The sequence below is a fragment of the Zasmidium cellare genome (assembly GCF_010093935.1).
Source record: "Zasmidium cellare ATCC 36951 unplaced genomic scaffold M409scaffold_7, whole genome shotgun sequence".
NCBI lineage: Eukaryota > Fungi > Ascomycota > Dothideomycetes > Mycosphaerellales > Mycosphaerellaceae > Zasmidium > Zasmidium cellare.
In genome coordinates this window covers 608422-626440 of record NW_022986951.1, presented here as the reverse complement: position 1 = coordinate 626440, position 18019 = coordinate 608422, and the positions used below count along the sequence as shown (strand labels likewise).

The following is an 18019-nucleotide window of genomic DNA, read 5'->3' as shown; positions in this document are numbered from 1 at the left end:
ACTTAGCTGCGCGAAGAGATGACACCCTTCTCAATCACGCTGTCCTTGACACGTCCACTAGATCTCGTGCTCATCGACAGCGACGATGTAGAGCTCTCCCTCAGCGCAGAATCTCCACGATCCTTACGACCGCGGCGCTGTCTCTTGCGTACCGGCTCGAACGTCTCGTCGTCATCTTCTCCATTGACAGCTTTCTCTTGCGCCCGTGCCGTGCGAGTTCTCTTCGCGACAGGAGTGCTTCGCTGAACCCCACCAGGCTGGCCATCGGTCGGCTCCACAAACAAGCGCGACACCGAAGTCGCCATACCAAGCACCGCCTTCTGGAACCCGGAGTAGATGCGATCCTTCAGACTGCCACAAAAGCTGTTGCTACTGGGAGCCGGTGACGCTTGACGCTTGCGAGAGGTACGTTGCGAGCCGCCGGCAATAGTGTTGGAGTCTTCGAATGACTCGGGCTCAGCTTCTTCCTCGTCGTCGTCATCGCCAGCGGCCGTGCCTTTTTTTCGCTTGGGAATAGTCTGGAAAAGCGAGAGATATGGATCCTCATCCTCTGCACCGCCTTCAGCCTGCTCTTTAGCTGCATTTCGCTTGCCCTTGCTGCGGGTCGAGACTTTCGGCTTGACAGCGATTTCAGTGGCTTCAGTCACGTCTGTACCAGTCGTCTGCGCTTGGCTGTCGGCATTGGTTCCAGGAGACGTACTAGCCGAGCTGCTTTGTTCGGACTTCACAGGCTGCTCACCGGGCTCATCGAAGGCACTGAACAAACGATCAGGCGAGGACTGTCTTCCGCGGGGTGTTGACTGAGGCTGGGCAGCGGCAGGCGCAGGAGGTTGCACGCGCTTGATTTGCAGCAGAGGCTCAGCCTTTGGTGGAGCGGGCGCAGCCTGCGGGGGAGCTGGCTGGACCTGAGCTGGTGGAGCTGGTTGGACTTGCTGCTGAACGGGTTGAACGGGTTGAACTGGCTGAATTGGTTGAATTGGTTGAGCTGGAGCTTGCTGGTACTTCGCAGGAGTTGGCACAACTCTGAGAGGTGGTAAAGCTGGCGCGGGCGCAGATGGAGGTGCAGCTGCAGAGACAGGCGCTGTTGCTGGCGCATACTGCGGTGCGACAGGGCTGCCCTGATGAGGTCCAGTTTGGAAGACTGGCTTAGGAAGCTGAGCTATGCTGCTCGCGCGGCGCGGAGGCTTCTGCGTCAGCTGTTGGTCGTCAAGAATCCAGCCATCGCCGTTTGGCACAATGACTTGGTAGCTCGCCAACCACTTCTCCATAGGTTGATCAGCTCTCCAGTCCTTGGACTCTGGTGGCTGATCATTCGCTCGGCGTATGAGTTCTAGATGGCGTCCCACATGCTCCATTCTGTCATCCCAAGTGCCCTCTCCAGAGAACGTGCGATCGCAAAAGAGGCAGCAGCTCTCCTCTGGCGGGTGGCGCAAAGCCTTGTAGCATCGTGCGGCAGCCGTTTGCAGCAATTGCATGTCTTCGCCATCCTTTGACGATTTGGAGGGTGCGGGTAAGCCGGCAGTGGCGGGTGAAGTGGCCGACAGTGGATGCATTCGTCTCACATGCTGGATGAAGAGATCCTTTCGGTTGAAGTCGTTGGGCTTGCGATCGCCATTCTTGCACATGTCGCATCGCCAGAAGCCCATGCGCATGTGCTGGGTGTTGACGTGGCGCTTCCATTCGTTCTTGGAGCCGAAAGTGGAAGTGCAGCCGTAGATGCTGAGGGGGCAGGGGAACGAGCGATTTCCAGGCACGACTGAGCAGGCGACATTATTGTTGTTGGGAGTGCTGCCATTAGCAACATTGCTACTGTCAGTGGTGGTGTTAGCGCCGTTGGTGTCTTGCGACGGGAAGGTGTTGGCCGGTGGCATCTGGCCGGTGCTGGCGCGCTTAGCGGGTTTGGCAGGCGAATCCGGAGAATCGAGGGAGCGAGCTGATTGTGGGCGCCGACGCCGAATTACAGGCGAGGCTGCGGGATTCTGCTGCTGAAATTGATACGTGTGCTGCGGCGGGTTCTGGATGCTCTGGAAGGTGTACTGCGTGCCTTGATACTGAGATGGGCTGTGAGGTGGTGGGCCGGGAGGTGCGCCGGGGCCTGTGTAAGAGCGATAGGCACCAAAATGAACAGGCTGGTGAGCAAAGGCTTTCGACCCGTTGCGATCACCACGAGGGTCGGCGCCGCTCAGTTGGAAGACATGAGTGTGATGATTTGTGTGTTTGGTCACCGGCGGTGCAGGCGCAGGCTCGTGTCTGGGAGCAGCCCGGTCACTGTTGGGATGTCAGCAAGATGGCGACAGCTGGAAGCTGCTGCTCGCTGGTCGCTACAAACTCTTTGGGCGGCGGCGCAGCCGTGCTGTCGTCCGGAGTGACGAGCTGGTCGACGCGCATCGTTGGCGACGTGGATGTGGTAATCCGGGTGGTGATGTCGACGATGCGACGGCGGAGAGATGGTGGATGGGGTGTTGATGACGGAGCGACGAAGTTCAAAGCGAGGACATGAAGGGTTCAAGTTGTGCGCGGGCGGGGTTGAGAGCCTCGCGAAGCCAGCCGCTAGCGCTAACTTACCGGCCTTCCGATTTTCTATCGACACGAATGTACAGCCTTGCACTTTGATCTACTCGTTTCGATTCTTCTTTCACCTCGCAGACTCTCTCGAAGGCTTACACACCTTCTCAAATGCAACGCATCCCATCGCGACTACCTTGAAATATATTTGAAAGTCTGAGATGCCGTGATGCCGCTGCTGCAGACTCGACAAATCCAGTGGTGAGACAGACGGCTAGGCCTAGGCTGAGCCTCGTAATCGCACAGCCGATCATGACCAGTCTAGATCCACGTTTTGTCTCCAGAGGTGCGATGGAGTGGACGAGCATTGCGCGATCTTGACTACACGATACACTTTGAGCTATGCCAGCCGTGTTCCGATCTGCTCGAAAATTGCCTCACACGGTATTTGGACAAAAGAACTTGCTTATCGGCGGTATCGTATATACAGTGTGCAGCGCTTTTTGAGAAGTTGTTGCACGGTCTCTAGCTCTCTCAAACTCCAATTCCAAGCGCAAGACCTTCTATTGGTCGTCAAGGACATGCAGATACTTCTTCTCCTCCCGCTTCTCCTTCTCTGTCATGGGTGGCAAGTCGTAGTAAGACGAGCTTCGGTATCCTTGCTACGAGTTTGTCAGTACAAGTACTTTTTAACATGTTCAGCAGCATTCTTACCAGGTATCTGTAGGTGAAGGCCGCGATATCACCTGGCTCAATGTCCAAATCCTTGAATGTCTTTGCGTTCTTGTCGATGAATTGATCGAGGAACTCACGCTCAACCTCGTCTCTGCTACCAACAGGCCACCAGAGCAGACGATTGAGGACACCCATCAGCGGTGCCAGAATGAACTTGGGGAGATTGATATGTCGTCGGTCCTTGAAGATTTCTCGGTCTGCAAGCTCCGAGATCTCAGCCAAGCTGTACTGCTTGGGTCCGTAGAGCTCAAAAGTCTGGCCAGCGGTGCTGTCATCATAGCCAATGGCTTCCAAAGCTTTGCCGACGTCAATGCTGTGGACAGGCCAGAAGCGCTCCTGCATGTTGTTGGCGGTGATGATGTTGGAGGCCTTGGCCAGACGGTGCAGCAGACGATCCTCGAATCCGAAGACAGGTGCAGGACGGACAATGGTAGTTTCGGGGAAGATCTCACGAGCAATTTGCTCGCCACGCCATTTCGTCCTAAAGAACTCGGAGGGAGACTCTGGGTGGACGGAGTGGGAGGAGACGTGGATGAAGCGGTCCACATCGTACTTGGCAACAGCATTGGCGATTCTCCTCGTTCCCTCGCAGTGCACATCCTCCAAGTCGAAGTTCTTGGTCGGGTAATCACGTCCAACCAAGTTATAGACCATGTCTGAGTGTCGGACAGACTCGTCAATGGACTCCGTATTCCTCAAATCGTACTCGATGAAGACCACTCTTCCCAGATCGCCAGTCACTTTCAAATGTCTCTTTGCCATCTCCTCTCGGTATGGCACAACCACAGTGTTTCCAGCACGAGCCATGCGGTTCACAATGTATCGCCCCAGCTGACCCGTGGCGCCGAAGACGGTCACGGTATGTCCACCCAAGCTACTTCGACCACCAGGTATCCGGATAATTGGCTTGCCAGTGCGCGTGATGGCGATGTCCTGGAGGTTTCGGCGGCATTGTGAGGGCGCGAAGGCGGTCTTTGCGAGTTTGGTGGTGAAGGAGGTGTTGGGGCGGCAGAGCTGGCGCTGCAGAGCCATTGCGCTGGAGGGGATGCCAGCCATGGCCAGGGAGCGGAGAGGTGTGTCGGCGGGAGGTATGCGGCGGAGGCCTACTCCATTGAACAGCGCGAAGGAGGATGTATGGAGGTGCTTATGGCTGCTGCCCGTCATTCGCCGGTCGACTTGGCTCCGCGAAATGGATAATGGCCCAAGCTCACATCCGAAAGCGAAGGCGCGCCTTCGATTGCCTGCAACTCACTACCAACACCCACTGCATCACACGACAGCCCACTACCAACCACCACCACATACACACGACTCCCGTACCTCCAGAAAGAGCAGTCGAATCAACCTTTATACCACATCATCGCGAAATCGGCACCTCCGTCCAACATGGCGGACAACGAGAAGATCGCCAACTTCCTCCAGGACCAGCGAGACCAAGCCCCAGACGACCTCCAGCACTACTTCCTGAGCTTCGAGGACTACTGGGAGCGCAAGCTATGGCACGAACTGACCGACATCCTCGTCGATTACTACAACGAGTCCCAGAGCGCACCGCAGCGCATCCCCATCTTCAACAGCTTCATTAAGCCCTTCGCCGACAAGATCAACCAACTGAAGCTTGTGCGCATAGGACTTAGCACGTCAAAGCAGTGCAAAGGTGGGGAATATCCAGTAAAGATGTTGATGAGATAACATGTGTTGACAAGACGTATTAGATGACAACGAGCGCCTTACTTTCCTCTCCGCTCTGGCCAGCCGTGTAGACAAGCCAGCCTCCCAAGACGCATACGTCTACGCCCTCACAGCAGTCGCCAACACTCGGCTCAATCTCAGCCAAATCACCGAAGCACGTAAGGATCTTGACAAGTGCGAGTCTGTGCTCGACACCTTCGACTCAGTCGAGACCGAAGTCCACGCCAACTTCTACTGGGTGAGCGCCGTCTACTACCAGAGCCAGCACGAGTTCGCCAAATACTACCGTACCGCGCTCCTCTACCTCGCCTGCGTCGAGCTTTCAGATCTTCCCGAACAAGACCGCCAGCGCATCGCTTACGACCTCTCCATTGCCGCTCTTGTCAGCGAGAACATCTACAACTTCGGCGAGCTCCTTCTCCATCCTATCCTCGACAGTTTGAGCGACACCCAGAATGCTTGGCTCCGCGATCTGCTGTTTGCATTCAACCGCGGTGACTTGCAAGCATACAACATCCTCCAGCAGCATCTCGATGCAAACACGCTGTTGAAGGAGCACCAACAGTTCCTCTACCAGAAGATCTCGCTGTCGGCGCTGACCCAGCTTGTCTTCTCTCGTGCGCCACAAGATCGCAGCATGACATTCACGACCATCAGTCAAGAGACGAAGGTGCAGCTGGATGAGATTGAGCATTTGATCATGAAGGCGCTCAGTCTAGGACTTCTAAGGGGCAGCATCGACCAGGTCGCGGAGGTAGCTCGGATAACATGGGTGCAGCCCAAGGTGTTGGACAGGAGCGGCATTGAGGGTATGCGCGCCAGACTGCGTGAGTGGGACGGTGGTGTGGAGCGTCTGGGCAACTGGATCGAGGGAGTTGGTCACGACGTTTGGGCATCGTAGGGCCTGTCCAGCGGCGAGTGTCATCCCAACGGCAAGAGGCGCATGGAGGTGTGATATTCTCTGAGAGGGACAAGGAGTACTCGAAAAGCCAACCTAGCATAGCGAGGCGTTGGTATGGGCAGATACTTGCCTGAGGCAGCCACGAAAATGTGGGCCCTGCTGAACGAAGCTTTCGCAGCTTCGACGTCGCTTCATAGCCTGTAGCGAAATGACATGTATAAATACAATGAATCGAGCGAATGAACAATAAACCGAGCACTCAAGTACGACTCTCTGAGTAATTGACACTTACCATTCACTGCTAGGCGGCAACCTCTCTACAACTGCCTGATTCGGAGCCTAGCGCTGCCTTGCGCAAAGCGCCTTGCATAAAAGAAGCGGAGGACCAACTTCACCTCAAGAGTCTGAGCTGCGACTACAGGAAAACCCCAAAACTGCAGACACAAATTCACTCCAAGGGAAAAGAAGGACCAACAGCATGGCCAACCCACCTCTCTCCTTCAAATCTGTCCCCCTCTACGGCGGCGCCATCACAGCAGATCTCCCCTCAGACTTCCAAGACGTCAGGTACAGCACACACCCAACCCAACCCCTCTCTCCCCTCCCACTCAACCCCAACCCCTCTCAACTAACCTCTCACCAACAGCACAATCCGCCAAGTCCCCGACACGCAAGAAGTGCACCTCTCGTCCACAGGCGACACCTCCATCGTCTTCGACCTGCTCGAACGCGTAGACAAACCCACGGATGAGGAAGCTGTGAAATTCCATTTCGAGGATATCTTGGAGGATGAGATGGAGGGGGTGAGGGTTTGGGGTGGGGTGGAGGAGGTGCGGGTTCCTGATCTGCCGTAAGTTCAGACTTTTGTGGTGGGTGTGTTGGGGATGAGGGTGTTTACTGATCATGTGTTTTTCTTTAGGGGCGTGAAGGCGTTTACTATGTTTGCGACGTCCCCTCCCGGCGAGAAACAGCGCGGCCGGGCGCACGAGGCGGATTTCGTGGGGATTCTGTTGTTGGTTGTGCGATTGGAGGGGAAGGGGACGGATTTGGTGGTGGCGGTGAATGTGCCGCATGTAGAAGGGGAGGGAGGGTATGTGAGGGGAAGTGTGGATTTGGAAGGGGCGAAGATGGGGAGGTTGTTGGAGGAGGGGGAGGGGGTGAGGGAGAGGGTGAGGGAGTCGTTGAGGGTGGTGGATTGGGGGTTGTTTGGGGAGTGAGTGGTGAGGAAAGGAAGCTGGGAGGGAAGGCGTGCTTTCTTCGAGTGTTTCCGGGGGCTGGTAGAATAATCGCTCTTAGCATCAATCCGCATCTATAACGACCGGTCCTTCACCACCACCCAACTTCATCTCCCCCAACTCACCAGCCATATCATCCACACTCTTCCCGCTCCCCTCCTTCTCAGCACGATACTTCCTCCCCAACGCCTCCATAACCTCCTTATGACTCCTCCCCGGCATCCCCTTCTTCACCTCCGCAAAATGCACCTTCACGAACCCCGCATACCCCTTCCCGGGCGTCGCCGTCGTCCCCACCCCACCACCCCCACTGCTATTCTCCTTCCTCGGCACCGGCTTAACCTGCACCAACAACCCCCTACACCTCCCACACCTCTGCCTCCCGGGATCAATACTCTTCGAATGCCGCTTAAACTCCATCCCACACTCCCCCTCCTCCACACACCTCCACACATACTTATACTCAATCTCATAACTATGCTTCGTCGTAACCTCCACGCCCCTCTCCCCAAACGCCCCCGTGACCTGCCGTCCCCATTCTTTGAACTGCTTCCCGTGCGGTTGGTCTTTGACCCCGCTGATCATGAAGTTTGCGAGGTGGCAGAACTCGTGCGCGATGACGTTGAGGAGGCGGTGTTCGGCCGAGATGACTTTTGTGGCGAGTTCGATCGACGCGAAGTGTTTGTGCTGGAGGGTTTCGGAGGAGCGGGATTTGGTCGTTTCGCGGCGCCAGTTGGCGCGGCCGGCGGTGGAGTTTAAGGTGTTGGACCAGAGGAGTTGCACGCCGCCGGTGGAGGCGGAGAGGGATTGGATGCGGCCTTGGGTGATGGTTTGATCGAGTTCGTGCAGGAAGCTTTCCGCGAGGGCGACTTTGCGGGCGTTGAAGTCTTTGATTGCGGCGAGGTCGGCTTTGGTGCGTTTTGATGGGCTTTGGAGCAGTTTCTTCGGGGAGGTTGATGGGGATTGGTCTTCTGGGTTGGGTTGGAGTTTGAGCTTTCGTGGGGATTTCAGAGGCTTTTGTGGGGAGTATTGGTCGTTCCAGTCGTTGATTGCGTCGGCTGTCCAGAATGCGTCGAGGCTTGGTCGGAGTGGCGGAGTTGGTATACGAGTGGCCTTTTTCGAAGGCGACTGCAGCCTCGATTTCGAAGGCGAGGCTGGCGGTGGTGGAGTAGAAGTTCGGTCAGTCGCTGCTGTTTTGACCAGTCCTCGAGCCTGTGGGGGAGAGAATCTTATTATGGCCTCATGGTTCTCTTTATCAGACGAGCTCAGCGGCCTTGCGGTAATATCAGTCTTCTTGCTTCTGGGAACGCGCTTCTTCGATGGAACTCCTCCATCATCGTCATCGTCAAAGATCGTGAGCGCTTGCAACTGCCTCGTGAGATTCGGTCCAGTTTTTGTAGAGCTCACTGGTTTCCGTGGCAAACCAAACAGCTTCCGTGGACTTATGAGCTCCTCTCCAGAAGAGCTGTCCGACGCATCGATCGAGCCACACCATATGCTCTCTTCCTCATCCTTGTCTTCAGCCATCGGGCCATCCAGTCGCTCAAACGCTGATTTGGCAGGATTTTCGAGAATTGATTTTTTGGGCGACGCTCTCTGCACTCTTCGTTTCCTCGGCTCGTCTTTGGTCAAATCCTCCAGGTTAAGGCCAGAAGTGAGGGAATTCGAACTTGAAAGAGCCTGCAACCCTCCAAGCCGAACTTGCGTCTTCTTCGTTTGCGGAACAGACTGATCTTTCAACACCAAGCTCGCCGAAGCCTTTCGCCTGTCCGCATCCCATGTTTGGCTCTCATCGTCGTTTGAAGATCGTCTCCGCCTCGCGATCTGTTTTCTAGCTTCGTCCGGTTGCCGCTGCACCCTCCTCCTCGGCACATGACTGTCCTCCGCCGCATCTGCATTTGCATTTCCTCGTAAGCGCGCCATGATTTGATAGCGATTGTGTCAATGGTCGAGAGAGGTGAATTGGGGGTGAGGTCTTGAGAAAGAGAGGCCCGCTTAGGAAGTCTGTTTACGCCAATCCCGTTGCTGAGCAACGCCCGCTCCGCTTCGGGAAGCCGAACCGAGAAGCCGGGCTGGGCTGAAAAGTGGAAGACACATGTTCAATTCACTTGGGAAGGTTTGGATTATGAAGTATAGCGGCTGCAGGGCGAGCTTGTGAAGATGGATCCTGTGCAAACAATTTCTGTCGGCAGTTGGCGATGTGCATCATTTGTGGTGGTGATCTCGTGGAGTGCGACTGCCCTCGAACATTTCATTGGTTTGTCTCTGAAAGTCATCGGGACGCTTTCCAATGCTCTCAAGGCATGTGAATGGCATCCTCCTCTATAGCGCAGTACTAGTATCGTTGTAGACATTTCCTTGGCAAACGCAATCCATCCACCTAAACCCTTCGTTCGATCACTACTCTTTCCAAGCTAGACCGCTGCTATCTAGGGACCATTCCCTTGACAGACACCTGTTCCGGCCAAGCACTCTCTAATCTAGGCTCTACGCAGCCCCTCAATCACACAGATACTATCCAACATCCTGGGAGAGGTCTGAGAGGCACTGGAAAGATGCCCTAAGTCGCGTGGAAGGAGTGAAGGGTCGCGGTTCGTGCGGCGCATTAACGCTGCGAGGTTCGCAACGATGGCATCTTGCTGCGTAGAACATGCCCTTCGTTCTCTCCAAGAGAATGGTCGCTCCGTCCTCCATCCTCGATGTCCAGGAGAGAAATTGACTCCAGCAAAGCCAGACTCTCATGCTCGACCGTGCGTTGCGATGTTAAGGAAAGATGAGTTGAGTCGCCAGGCTTTCAAGTCGAAGACATTGCCCGAATTGACCGTGGACAGTTGAGACACCCGCAGAATATGCCCAGATGGGCGAGCATATCACACTCCAAGCCGCCGTCCATCTCTTCCTGATATGGTAATCGCTCGCACGTTGTGCATCTCAACATGTGAACAGGACCGAAAGCCTCGGTGTGGACCAACGTGTGGACGTTGCTCCAGCCTTGAGACGTTCAGTCCAGATGATCATCATGTTGTTGGTATTCTTCTTGTTGACCATCCACGAGAGCATGAGGTTTGATGCCGCTTCCGTTCAGCCCCCATTCCTCAAGGGTTGTTAGTCCAGCCCCAGTTGCTCCGCTCTGCAATCCTTCGCCATGAATTGCAAGCTCCCACGTTCACCGGTCAGCCCTCGCCACAGCGACATCTTCGGTGAAATAACACCACTGCGAACCTCGCGCGTGAGCGAGTCTAAAGTGGAGTGTTCTAAACCCAGCTGAACCGGCCATGAGTCCTGCAAGTAGGGCACAAAAACCGCGCAAGAGGTGTCAGCTTCGCTTGCAGCTCTTGTGTAACGGTGATGCTGAGCAATGTCGCCGGGCGATGATTCCAAACGGTGAGTCGTACACCCAACTCGCACCTCGCCTGTGCATGTTGTTCTTATGGCATCTCTGCCCGAACAAATATAGGCCTTGCTAATGGCGGTGATGACCCATGGAGAGTCCGTCCCGTCAGGATGAGATTTGACGAGAGAGATTGAGGAGGCGGCCCGTCAAGGTTACACAAGAGAGTGCTCACATCAGCCGCACAAGCTTTGTGTCGTCCCTCATCCTTTGGTTTTATCTTCGGCCGTAGGGTCAGGTTTTGTTTTGAGTGTTCGGGGGCGAAAAACACCATGACGTTGTTTGTACGACTATGCCATGCGCTTTTTGTGTACTCTTCTGACGTGGTCCTTCTGCTCGACATGTCAGTAATGCTGATGTGAGCTCGTACTAACCATGCTCGCCACTCACCATGTTGTCCTGGCGGCTGAACAAGCGCTCGCATCCATCCCATTCACAGACAATGCTTGGGTTGTGTTTGGCCTCGTGTCGAGCTCGATCCTTTTTGCTGGAGAAACCTCCTTCCGTGGCCTGCGGACATCCATCGTGGCGGCAGAAGAGTGATTTCGAATGGCGTTTGTAGTGTTTGCGAAGATCGCAGCCCCGGGTGAAGGTCGATCGGGAAGTGCAGCCTGGAAATCCACACGACCAGCTCCCGTCCATGTTCTTGAAACCCCACTTGGCCATCTCGCCGGCGTTGGGGGAACCACTTCTGGACATGTCGGATTTGCTCTGGACTGAACTCGTATTCGACATGAAAGAGCCCGCCCGTGATAATCTGCCCCTGCTGGCTAGATTGGGTGAAAGATATGCCGCAGGCGCCTGAGAAGACCCTGCCACTGCAGGTTCCGTGCCGTAGTCAAAAGCCTCGGTATACTGGGGAAATGGCGCTGCAACCTCGTGGCTGTAGGAGTCCACATTTGACGGAATTTGGCCCTGAGTCCAAGGAACTGGTTCTGACGATGGTTGATATGGTCTCAAATCCATGGGTGGATACTGGGGAGGGGATTGGTAGTATTCAGTCTGCTCGGCCAGCGGTTGCTGCCCGTATGAGAAGAGATGCGGTTCGTAACTGGGTAAAGGTTGCTGAGGCACCGCGTGCGTTCGATATGCTTGCGCCAGATGGTATTCTTCCTCTGCTGAAGAAGTAGGATAGTAGTAGCCCGACATGTTGCATCGATCAAGTCCAGACGCAGCGAGTTTTTGCCGTTTACCGCCAATGCAGGCCCTGGAGGAACGCTTAGGGTTGTCAGTAGTTGTAACGAATGCGGCTGAAGAGTCCGAAGGAACAAAATGATCGGGATGTGTTATAGAGGTAGTCGAATAGTGAGAAGAATACGAAGACGAGATGGTGTAGGGCAGTGTCTTTTCAGAAAAAGATAAGAGGTAATAGTGTCGATGGGGGAGTTTCCGACTGGTTGGGATATAAGAGATCGGCGTGGAAGTGTTGGAGACCAGGATGGTGTGAACGTGGAGGAGTGCAGGAACGTGTTGGTTCTTAACATACAGGCGAGTGCCGCAGCAGTAGACTGTCTGCGTCGAACATTCCTTGCATAGTTATAACTTGCGTAAGGCTCATTCTGCTGCTTGATAATGGTTTCAGCTCTCGCCCCAGCAACTTGTCGCCAAGCGTCAGGAGATAGGTGTTGGCTCTGCGGCGAAGTGGTCATGCGATTGGCGGTAGAGGGTCGGCGGATGCAGTCGAAAGCGTGCCTTTGCCAGCGAGACGATTAGTGGCGTTGTGAACGAGAATAAATGCAGTGGCTTCGGTGCAGCAATGCGTCCGTTCTGTGGCAAAGAACTCGGAGGAAGAGAGACCAACAACTACTCTTGTATCCGGACAAGGGGCGCAACCTGAGGAGATTTGAATCCCACTATGCGGCGACATCACAGTCAGGTCAATAGACGATGCTCAGCTGCAGCTCCACCTTGGCTTAGTGCGACGAAGGCCCCCATATTGTACGTTCGAGGCTTTGCCTGCAAAGAGTTAGTTGACACTGGCGGGCCGAGTCGACCAGTACCATACTAACTTCTACCTTCACGACGTGGTTGCACAGACCATGACGAAGGGAGCCTGCCGAAGCTCGTTTCATCGTCGTACCTACCGTCTGGTAGCATGGAGGGCGATGGGCATGCTGGCGCGCTTGTTCGATTCGGTGTGGAAGCTTGTCCATCAGCGCTGCTGCCGCTCGTCTCGTCATGCTTCGGGAACAGCATCGGCCGCGCACATGTGGCTTGCATGGTTCTTGACGTGATTATCTCCGTGACTGTGCAATAATGCTGTCTGTTTGCGGTGTGCTAGCAGTAGCATGCGGCCGAGGGTGCGGCTGAGGATGGGACCTTGCTCGCTGACCGTCCACGCTGCCAGGCCGGAAGTCCATGCCAGGCACTACGCGCGAGTACGGGGGCCATGTCGAGTTACCGCAGTAGGCAGGCTGGGGTGTTGACAGGTCGGGCGTGTTGGGCGATCGCGAACGCTCTCCTCGGCCAACAACACGAGCAGCATGGTCGATGTACAAGACTAGACGAGCACTGCATTTCTGGCGACGTTGGAGATCGTCTGCTTGCGGGTGGCTCGTGCTCCTGGGTTACCGTGCAAGGAAATGCGCCAGCCGATGAACCGAACCAGGCCGATCATTTTCTTTCGCCGAATCGCCGTGCAACTCCAGCTCTATTTTCCAACAAGCAAATGTGAACGGTGTCGGATGTCCTGCGTCACCGGTCTGGGTCATTCATAGCCACAACGGCCAAGCAAAGGCGGCTTCATCAGTCTCTCATCTCATCTCTGTATGCTGATGCTGCTGCAGCATGTCGGCCAGGCCGATCAGCTCGCGGTCGCACACATCAGTCATCGTATCGATATTTCACCACACGCTCCCCACTGCTCGCTGTCAGCTCGCGTTGCTGCATGAGGGTAGCACGCATCTCGACGTCGATACCGAGGGACCGGAGCACCAACAACAGTCCACGAGCCAATCTGCAGCAGGCTCAATCGCTAGCGCAAATGGAGCAACATGGCGATCCTCAAGGAGCAACAGAGCTGAATAACATCCAACCCGCCAGTCCTTGGCCTATTTCATCCATGGTCGTATGCAGCGGTAAGACTAGACCTGCGTTTCAATCCTCAACCTATACCGTCCTTGGCAATCCAAAGGTCCATCGTGTTGCTCGCCGAACAGTTTGCACGTTTCGGCCGGCAGATTTAGGGCATGCTCTGCGCTTTGGAACGCCGTCCGTTGCCGTCCCGTTCCTTTTCACCCGTTATTGCACTTTGACTTTTCACCTGCTTCTTCGAGGACATCCTTCCTGTTTAGGTAATTCTGGTATCACGGCCAGACTTGCATCTTTGCGTCGTTCGATCGGTGTGCTTCATGTGGATGAGTGACTGGTGGGGTGATGCCAGTCACAGTCACAATCACAGCTGCGGCTGAGAGTCCCCCTGCACCCGAGATCGCTGTCATGGGCCATTGCGAGCGAAAGAGACTCGGGGCGTGTCTCTCTTCAAGTATGCGCGAAATTCCAACGCTGTCATAAAGTTGGTCAGGCGCCCAGCAGACCGAACGCCATGTAGGATCGGTTGTTTCTTTCATCAATCACTGCCGTATGCAACGCACGTCTCCTTCCGGTCGTTGGCTAACATATGGGTACCATCTTCTTCGTTCTGTCATCCTCGCTGGAGAAGCAATCCCTTCCTCTTTCCTCCGTCTTTGCGGCCGATTGGCGACCAGAGGAATGAGTGGCCAAATCGCGAAACATGTATCGAGGCGCTTGCACTATCGCATCCACTTGTTCTGGACCGATGTTGGAATTAAAGCGATCCCATCGATGTAGCTGCAGCCCACAATCTAGCTCAAGCCATCGACCGATTCCGACATATTGTAGGGACCGCAGACCACTCAAGCATTTGACCGCTTTGCAAAGATCCTCGAGGCGCCGGTCGATCGCCTGTAGCGTTGTGATGGCCGCGGCTTGTGTGAGCAATAAGCGAAGCATCAGAATAAACTTGACTGTAAGTCGACAGTGACGCGAGATCCAAACGCGACCCCCTAATGAATTTGGTCCAGTCCAGTATCTGCGGGCCCACATAGGATTCTCATATCTGTTCTCCGACAAAGGTATGCGACAGTGGTGTCGATAGAGCAATTTGGGTATCTAATCCATCAGCGGAGAAGGGTGAACGCTTTCTTTACAGCGGCATTGCTGCCAGTGGTAGCGACCCTGATCCGCTCATAGTATATGTAGTTACACCTTACGTGCAAGCGCTGATATTGGCCGACTAGGCCGTCCTTTGAGAGTGTGAAATCAAGGAGGCTTTGGCAGAGCGGCTGGCAACATTGGCAGGTATTGCTATGGTCGGCGCTGAATGATTCGGTGCAGGCCTGAGCATCATGAACTCGCGTAATCTCGTTTCTGGTCGATATGTTGTACCATCCTCGTCGGCGTGTCGAGGTGAACGTGGATGCCAGAGAAGAACTTCGAGGGATCGGCTGCAAGGATCAACTTCGGCCCGAACCTTGTCTCAGCCTTATCGCTAGCGAGCAGGTGGGTCCGATCCGGGGAAGGAACGGGGATTATTGTTAGAGCTCTTGCAACTCTCCTCACTCTTCAACCACCCTCTCCCCCGCCTGAGACGACCCCCGAGCCCTCGACGGACACCGACCGGCTGGTGTACGATATGTAGATTCGGCCACAACTCATAGACACCGGCGCCATGGCTTCCACGACGACAGTCACGCCCACATCAGCCACCGGCGACACCCCGAAACTGCTGAAGAAGGCCGCCTCTGGAGACGCCAAAAACGCGAACTCTTCACCGCAGACCTCGTTCGGGTGCTGTAAGTAGCAAAGAGCTAGGGTGGGGTGGGTTGAGACTGATGGCATACTAGCACACGTTAAGAACCTTCTCCAAAGCGCACGGCAGCAGGCTGTCGAGGGATATACCAGAGTGATAAACTCGTTACGCAAAGAAGGGAATGTGAGCAATCGGATATACAAGAGCGCAGCCGGGCCAGCATCGACCATACAAACCACACACCTCTGCTTGCAATGTCCTAACGTGAGCACGTCGAGGGAGAGGCATCGCAAGGAACATGGCTTCTGTAAGTAAGGCGCATGAGGAATGGAGGACATGACTGATTAGGTGGGTAGCTGTCGAGTCGTCTCAAGGCTACCTCTACTGCCACGAATGCCGCGACTTCGTCTACGACCCGACCTTCGAAGAGATCCGAGCGCCCAACAACAAGAAGAGGAAGAACTCGGCAGCGCTTCTAGAGAGCGACAAGAAGCTCGTATCCACCCACACCGCATTGACACCATGCGCAGCGACAGGCCTGCGAGGTCTCTATAATATGGGACAGACTTGCTTCATGTCGGTCATCCTACAATCACTCATTCACAACCCCCTCATTCGCACATACTACCTATCCGAAGGCCACAAGTCTGGCGACTGCGACCGCGATGCTTGCACTTCATGCGCGCTGGATGACATCTTCACCGATTTCTTTGGACAAGAGAAGCATGAGGGGTATGGAGCGGTACACATGTTGCAAGGTTGCTGGAAAGGGGGTGGTGGACTGGCAGGATATAGCCAGCAAGATGCACACGAGTACCTTGGATTCATACTCAACAGCTTGCATGAGGCGAACACCGATGATGAGGAAAAGTCGGACGGCCAAAAGGACACCAAGGACTGTACCTGCGTCATACATCAGACGTTCGGCGGCTTGCTCAAAAGCACCGTCACCTGCGCGACGTGCAAGAACACCACCACCGCAGTAGAGGCATTCATGGATCTCAGCCTGGATGTCAAGAGCACGGGATTTGCGGTCAAAAAGAAGAAGCTGGCTCTGACTAACAGCATACAAACGATAAAGGAAGCCTTGCCCATGGATTTGGCCGAATGCCTGAACCGCTTCACGACGGCCGAGACGCTGTCCAGCGACAGCTACCACTGTCGAAAATGCGACGCTTCACGCGAGGCAAGGAAGAAGCTCACACTGACGAAGCTACCACCAGTAGTACCGATACACCTCAAACGCTTCTCGCACTCCAAAACAAATTCCCAAAGCAGCAAAGTCGACACCAAGGTCCGGTTTCCCTTGACCCTCGATCTTGGTCCATACGTAACACCGAACAAGTCTGGTGATACTGCAAATGGACACGAACCTGGCAAACCTGGGAACGAAGATGACGAAGACACGATCGACGTCAAAACTCCTTCCAAATCCGGTGATAAGGGAACCGAACCACGGCAGCCAGTGTACGAGCTTTCCTCGGTCGTCGTACACAAGGGGAAGATCGACAATGGGCACTACATCTCGTATTCAAGGCAAGGTGGGGAATGGTTTCGGTTCGACGACAGCATGGTTGTGCAGGTGGACGAGAAAGAGGTGTTGGGTGCTGAGGCGTACATGCTGTTCTATGTGGTTGGGGAGTTGTGATTTTGGCATGGGAACAGGACTGGACACAGGAGTGGCTCAGAAATTCTTACTGGCTTCAGGAACGTATTGTTTGCAGATGGCTCGACGGAGCTGCTGGTACTTATCAAAACTTCGACACAGGTTCTACAGTTTTGGAAGGCGGTGAACGACATGATAAATCAGGGACTAGGTCACACCCCTACGCTTCTGAAATTCTCACACGTTGGCCTCCCTAGACACCATTTGTCTCTCCTCAAGCCCACGTATATCTTGCTCGCTGGCCAGCCGCCAACTAACTGTTGAAAGATCCAAACCATACAGGAACCCGAACTCTCTACAACCACCGATACTCGAGCCAACTTCGACAGCAATCCATGCTCCCCATCCCACAGCCGTCTTCCTCGCCCTCCACCCACCCACCCACGCATCGCCTCTCCCCTCCGGATCCGGATGAGCCATCCCCTCCGCAAACCCCATCCCCTCCTCTGCAGCCGCCTAAACCCCCTGAGGCAATATAACCCTCTCCCTCTTATACGCTTGCATCGCCGCGACCTATTAGACAAACCCGGAACTCCCGAACATGTCCGTCAGCGTCGACAATGCGACACCGACAGACAGTGACTCGCAAGACGTCTACGCCAAGTGGCGAGCGAGTATACTACGACGGGGACGGCGGAGATGCGGAGAAGTTCGAGAATAGTAAGGGTCGTGATAAGGAGGTTACGCTGGAGGCGCCGCTGGATGGGGATGGAAAGAAGGTTTCTGGGGTGAGGTATTGGGGTTGTGGTAGGGATTGGGGGTGGGGTGGGTGTAGTGAGGAGGGGGTTGTTGGAGATGGTGGGTGGGGGTCTGAGGGGGCTTGGGGGTTGGATGAAGGAGGGGGGAGGGGTGTGCTTCTGGGGACGTGATGAGAGGGCTGTGGTGTTCGATCGATGCTTTTGTAAATTGGGCAAGGGTGATATCTCCAACAGTCCTTACTTCTACCATGAAACACTTGCTTGACCGACATCACTCCTTCCCCTTAACCTGCTCCGGCTCCTCAAAAGTCACCGCCTCAATCTCACTCTCCTCACTCGTGCTCGCAACTTCAGCAGTAGTCTGCTCCCTCTTTTGCCTATCACGAAGAGTCAGCCACAAATCACCATTCAACACTCAGACATGA

General features: G+C 55.0%; 8 protein-coding genes across 8 annotated transcripts; 4 read left to right on the top strand and 4 right to left on the bottom strand.

Moving 5' to 3' along the window:
• Positions 1 to 2: 2 nt before the first annotated feature.
• Positions 3 to 2388, bottom strand: M409DRAFT_19393 (uncharacterized protein; the record flags this gene model as incomplete). Its single annotated transcript, XM_033804915.1, has 2 exons — positions 3 to 2268; positions 2330 to 2388. The coding sequence occupies 2 exons, from the start codon at positions 2386 to 2388 to the stop codon at positions 3 to 5; spliced, it is 2325 nt and encodes a 774-aa protein (XP_033671464.1).
• Positions 2389 to 3068: 680 nt separating this feature from the next.
• Positions 3069 to 4296, bottom strand: M409DRAFT_19392 (uncharacterized protein; the record flags this gene model as incomplete). Its single annotated transcript, XM_033804914.1, has 2 exons — positions 3069 to 3167; positions 3220 to 4296. 2 exons carry the CDS (start codon positions 4294 to 4296, stop codon positions 3069 to 3071), a joined length of 1176 nt encoding a protein of 391 aa, XP_033671463.1.
• A 330-nt stretch (positions 4297 to 4626) lies between these two features.
• Positions 4627 to 5833, top strand: M409DRAFT_51590 (uncharacterized protein; the record flags this gene model as incomplete). The annotated part of the gene is made up of 2 exons (XM_033811847.1): positions 4627 to 4897; positions 4956 to 5833. The coding sequence occupies 2 exons, from the start codon at positions 4627 to 4629 to the stop codon at positions 5831 to 5833; spliced, it is 1149 nt and encodes a 382-aa protein (XP_033671462.1).
• A 478-nt stretch (positions 5834 to 6311) lies between these two features.
• M409DRAFT_19390 (uncharacterized protein) lies at positions 6312 to 7050 on the top strand (the record flags this gene model as incomplete). Its single annotated transcript, XM_033804913.1, has 3 exons — positions 6312 to 6400; positions 6480 to 6683; positions 6753 to 7050. The coding sequence occupies 3 exons, from the start codon at positions 6312 to 6314 to the stop codon at positions 7048 to 7050; spliced, it is 591 nt and encodes a 196-aa protein (XP_033671461.1).
• Positions 7051 to 7131: 81 nt separating this feature from the next.
• Positions 7132 to 8991, bottom strand: M409DRAFT_19389 (uncharacterized protein; the record flags this gene model as incomplete). The annotated part of the gene is made up of 1 exon (XM_033804912.1): positions 7132 to 8991. One exon carries the CDS (start codon positions 8989 to 8991, stop codon positions 7132 to 7134), a length of 1860 nt encoding a protein of 619 aa, XP_033671460.1.
• A 1837-nt stretch (positions 8992 to 10828) lies between these two features.
• M409DRAFT_19388 (uncharacterized protein) lies at positions 10829 to 11608 on the bottom strand (the record flags this gene model as incomplete). Its single annotated transcript, XM_033804911.1, has 1 exon — positions 10829 to 11608. The coding sequence occupies one exon, from the start codon at positions 11606 to 11608 to the stop codon at positions 10829 to 10831; it is 780 nt and encodes a 259-aa protein (XP_033671459.1).
• Positions 11609 to 15149: 3541 nt separating this feature from the next.
• M409DRAFT_19387 (uncharacterized protein) lies at positions 15150 to 16878 on the top strand (the record flags this gene model as incomplete). The annotated part of the gene is made up of 3 exons (XM_033804910.1): positions 15150 to 15273; positions 15325 to 15537; positions 15587 to 16878. The coding sequence occupies 3 exons, from the start codon at positions 15150 to 15152 to the stop codon at positions 16876 to 16878; spliced, it is 1629 nt and encodes a 542-aa protein (XP_033671458.1).
• Positions 16879 to 17456: 578 nt separating this feature from the next.
• M409DRAFT_51586 (uncharacterized protein) lies at positions 17457 to 18019 on the top strand (the record flags this gene model as incomplete). Its single annotated transcript, XM_033811846.1, has 2 exons — positions 17457 to 17694; positions 17829 to 18019. 2 exons carry the CDS (start codon positions 17457 to 17459, stop codon positions 18017 to 18019), a joined length of 429 nt encoding a protein of 142 aa, XP_033671457.1.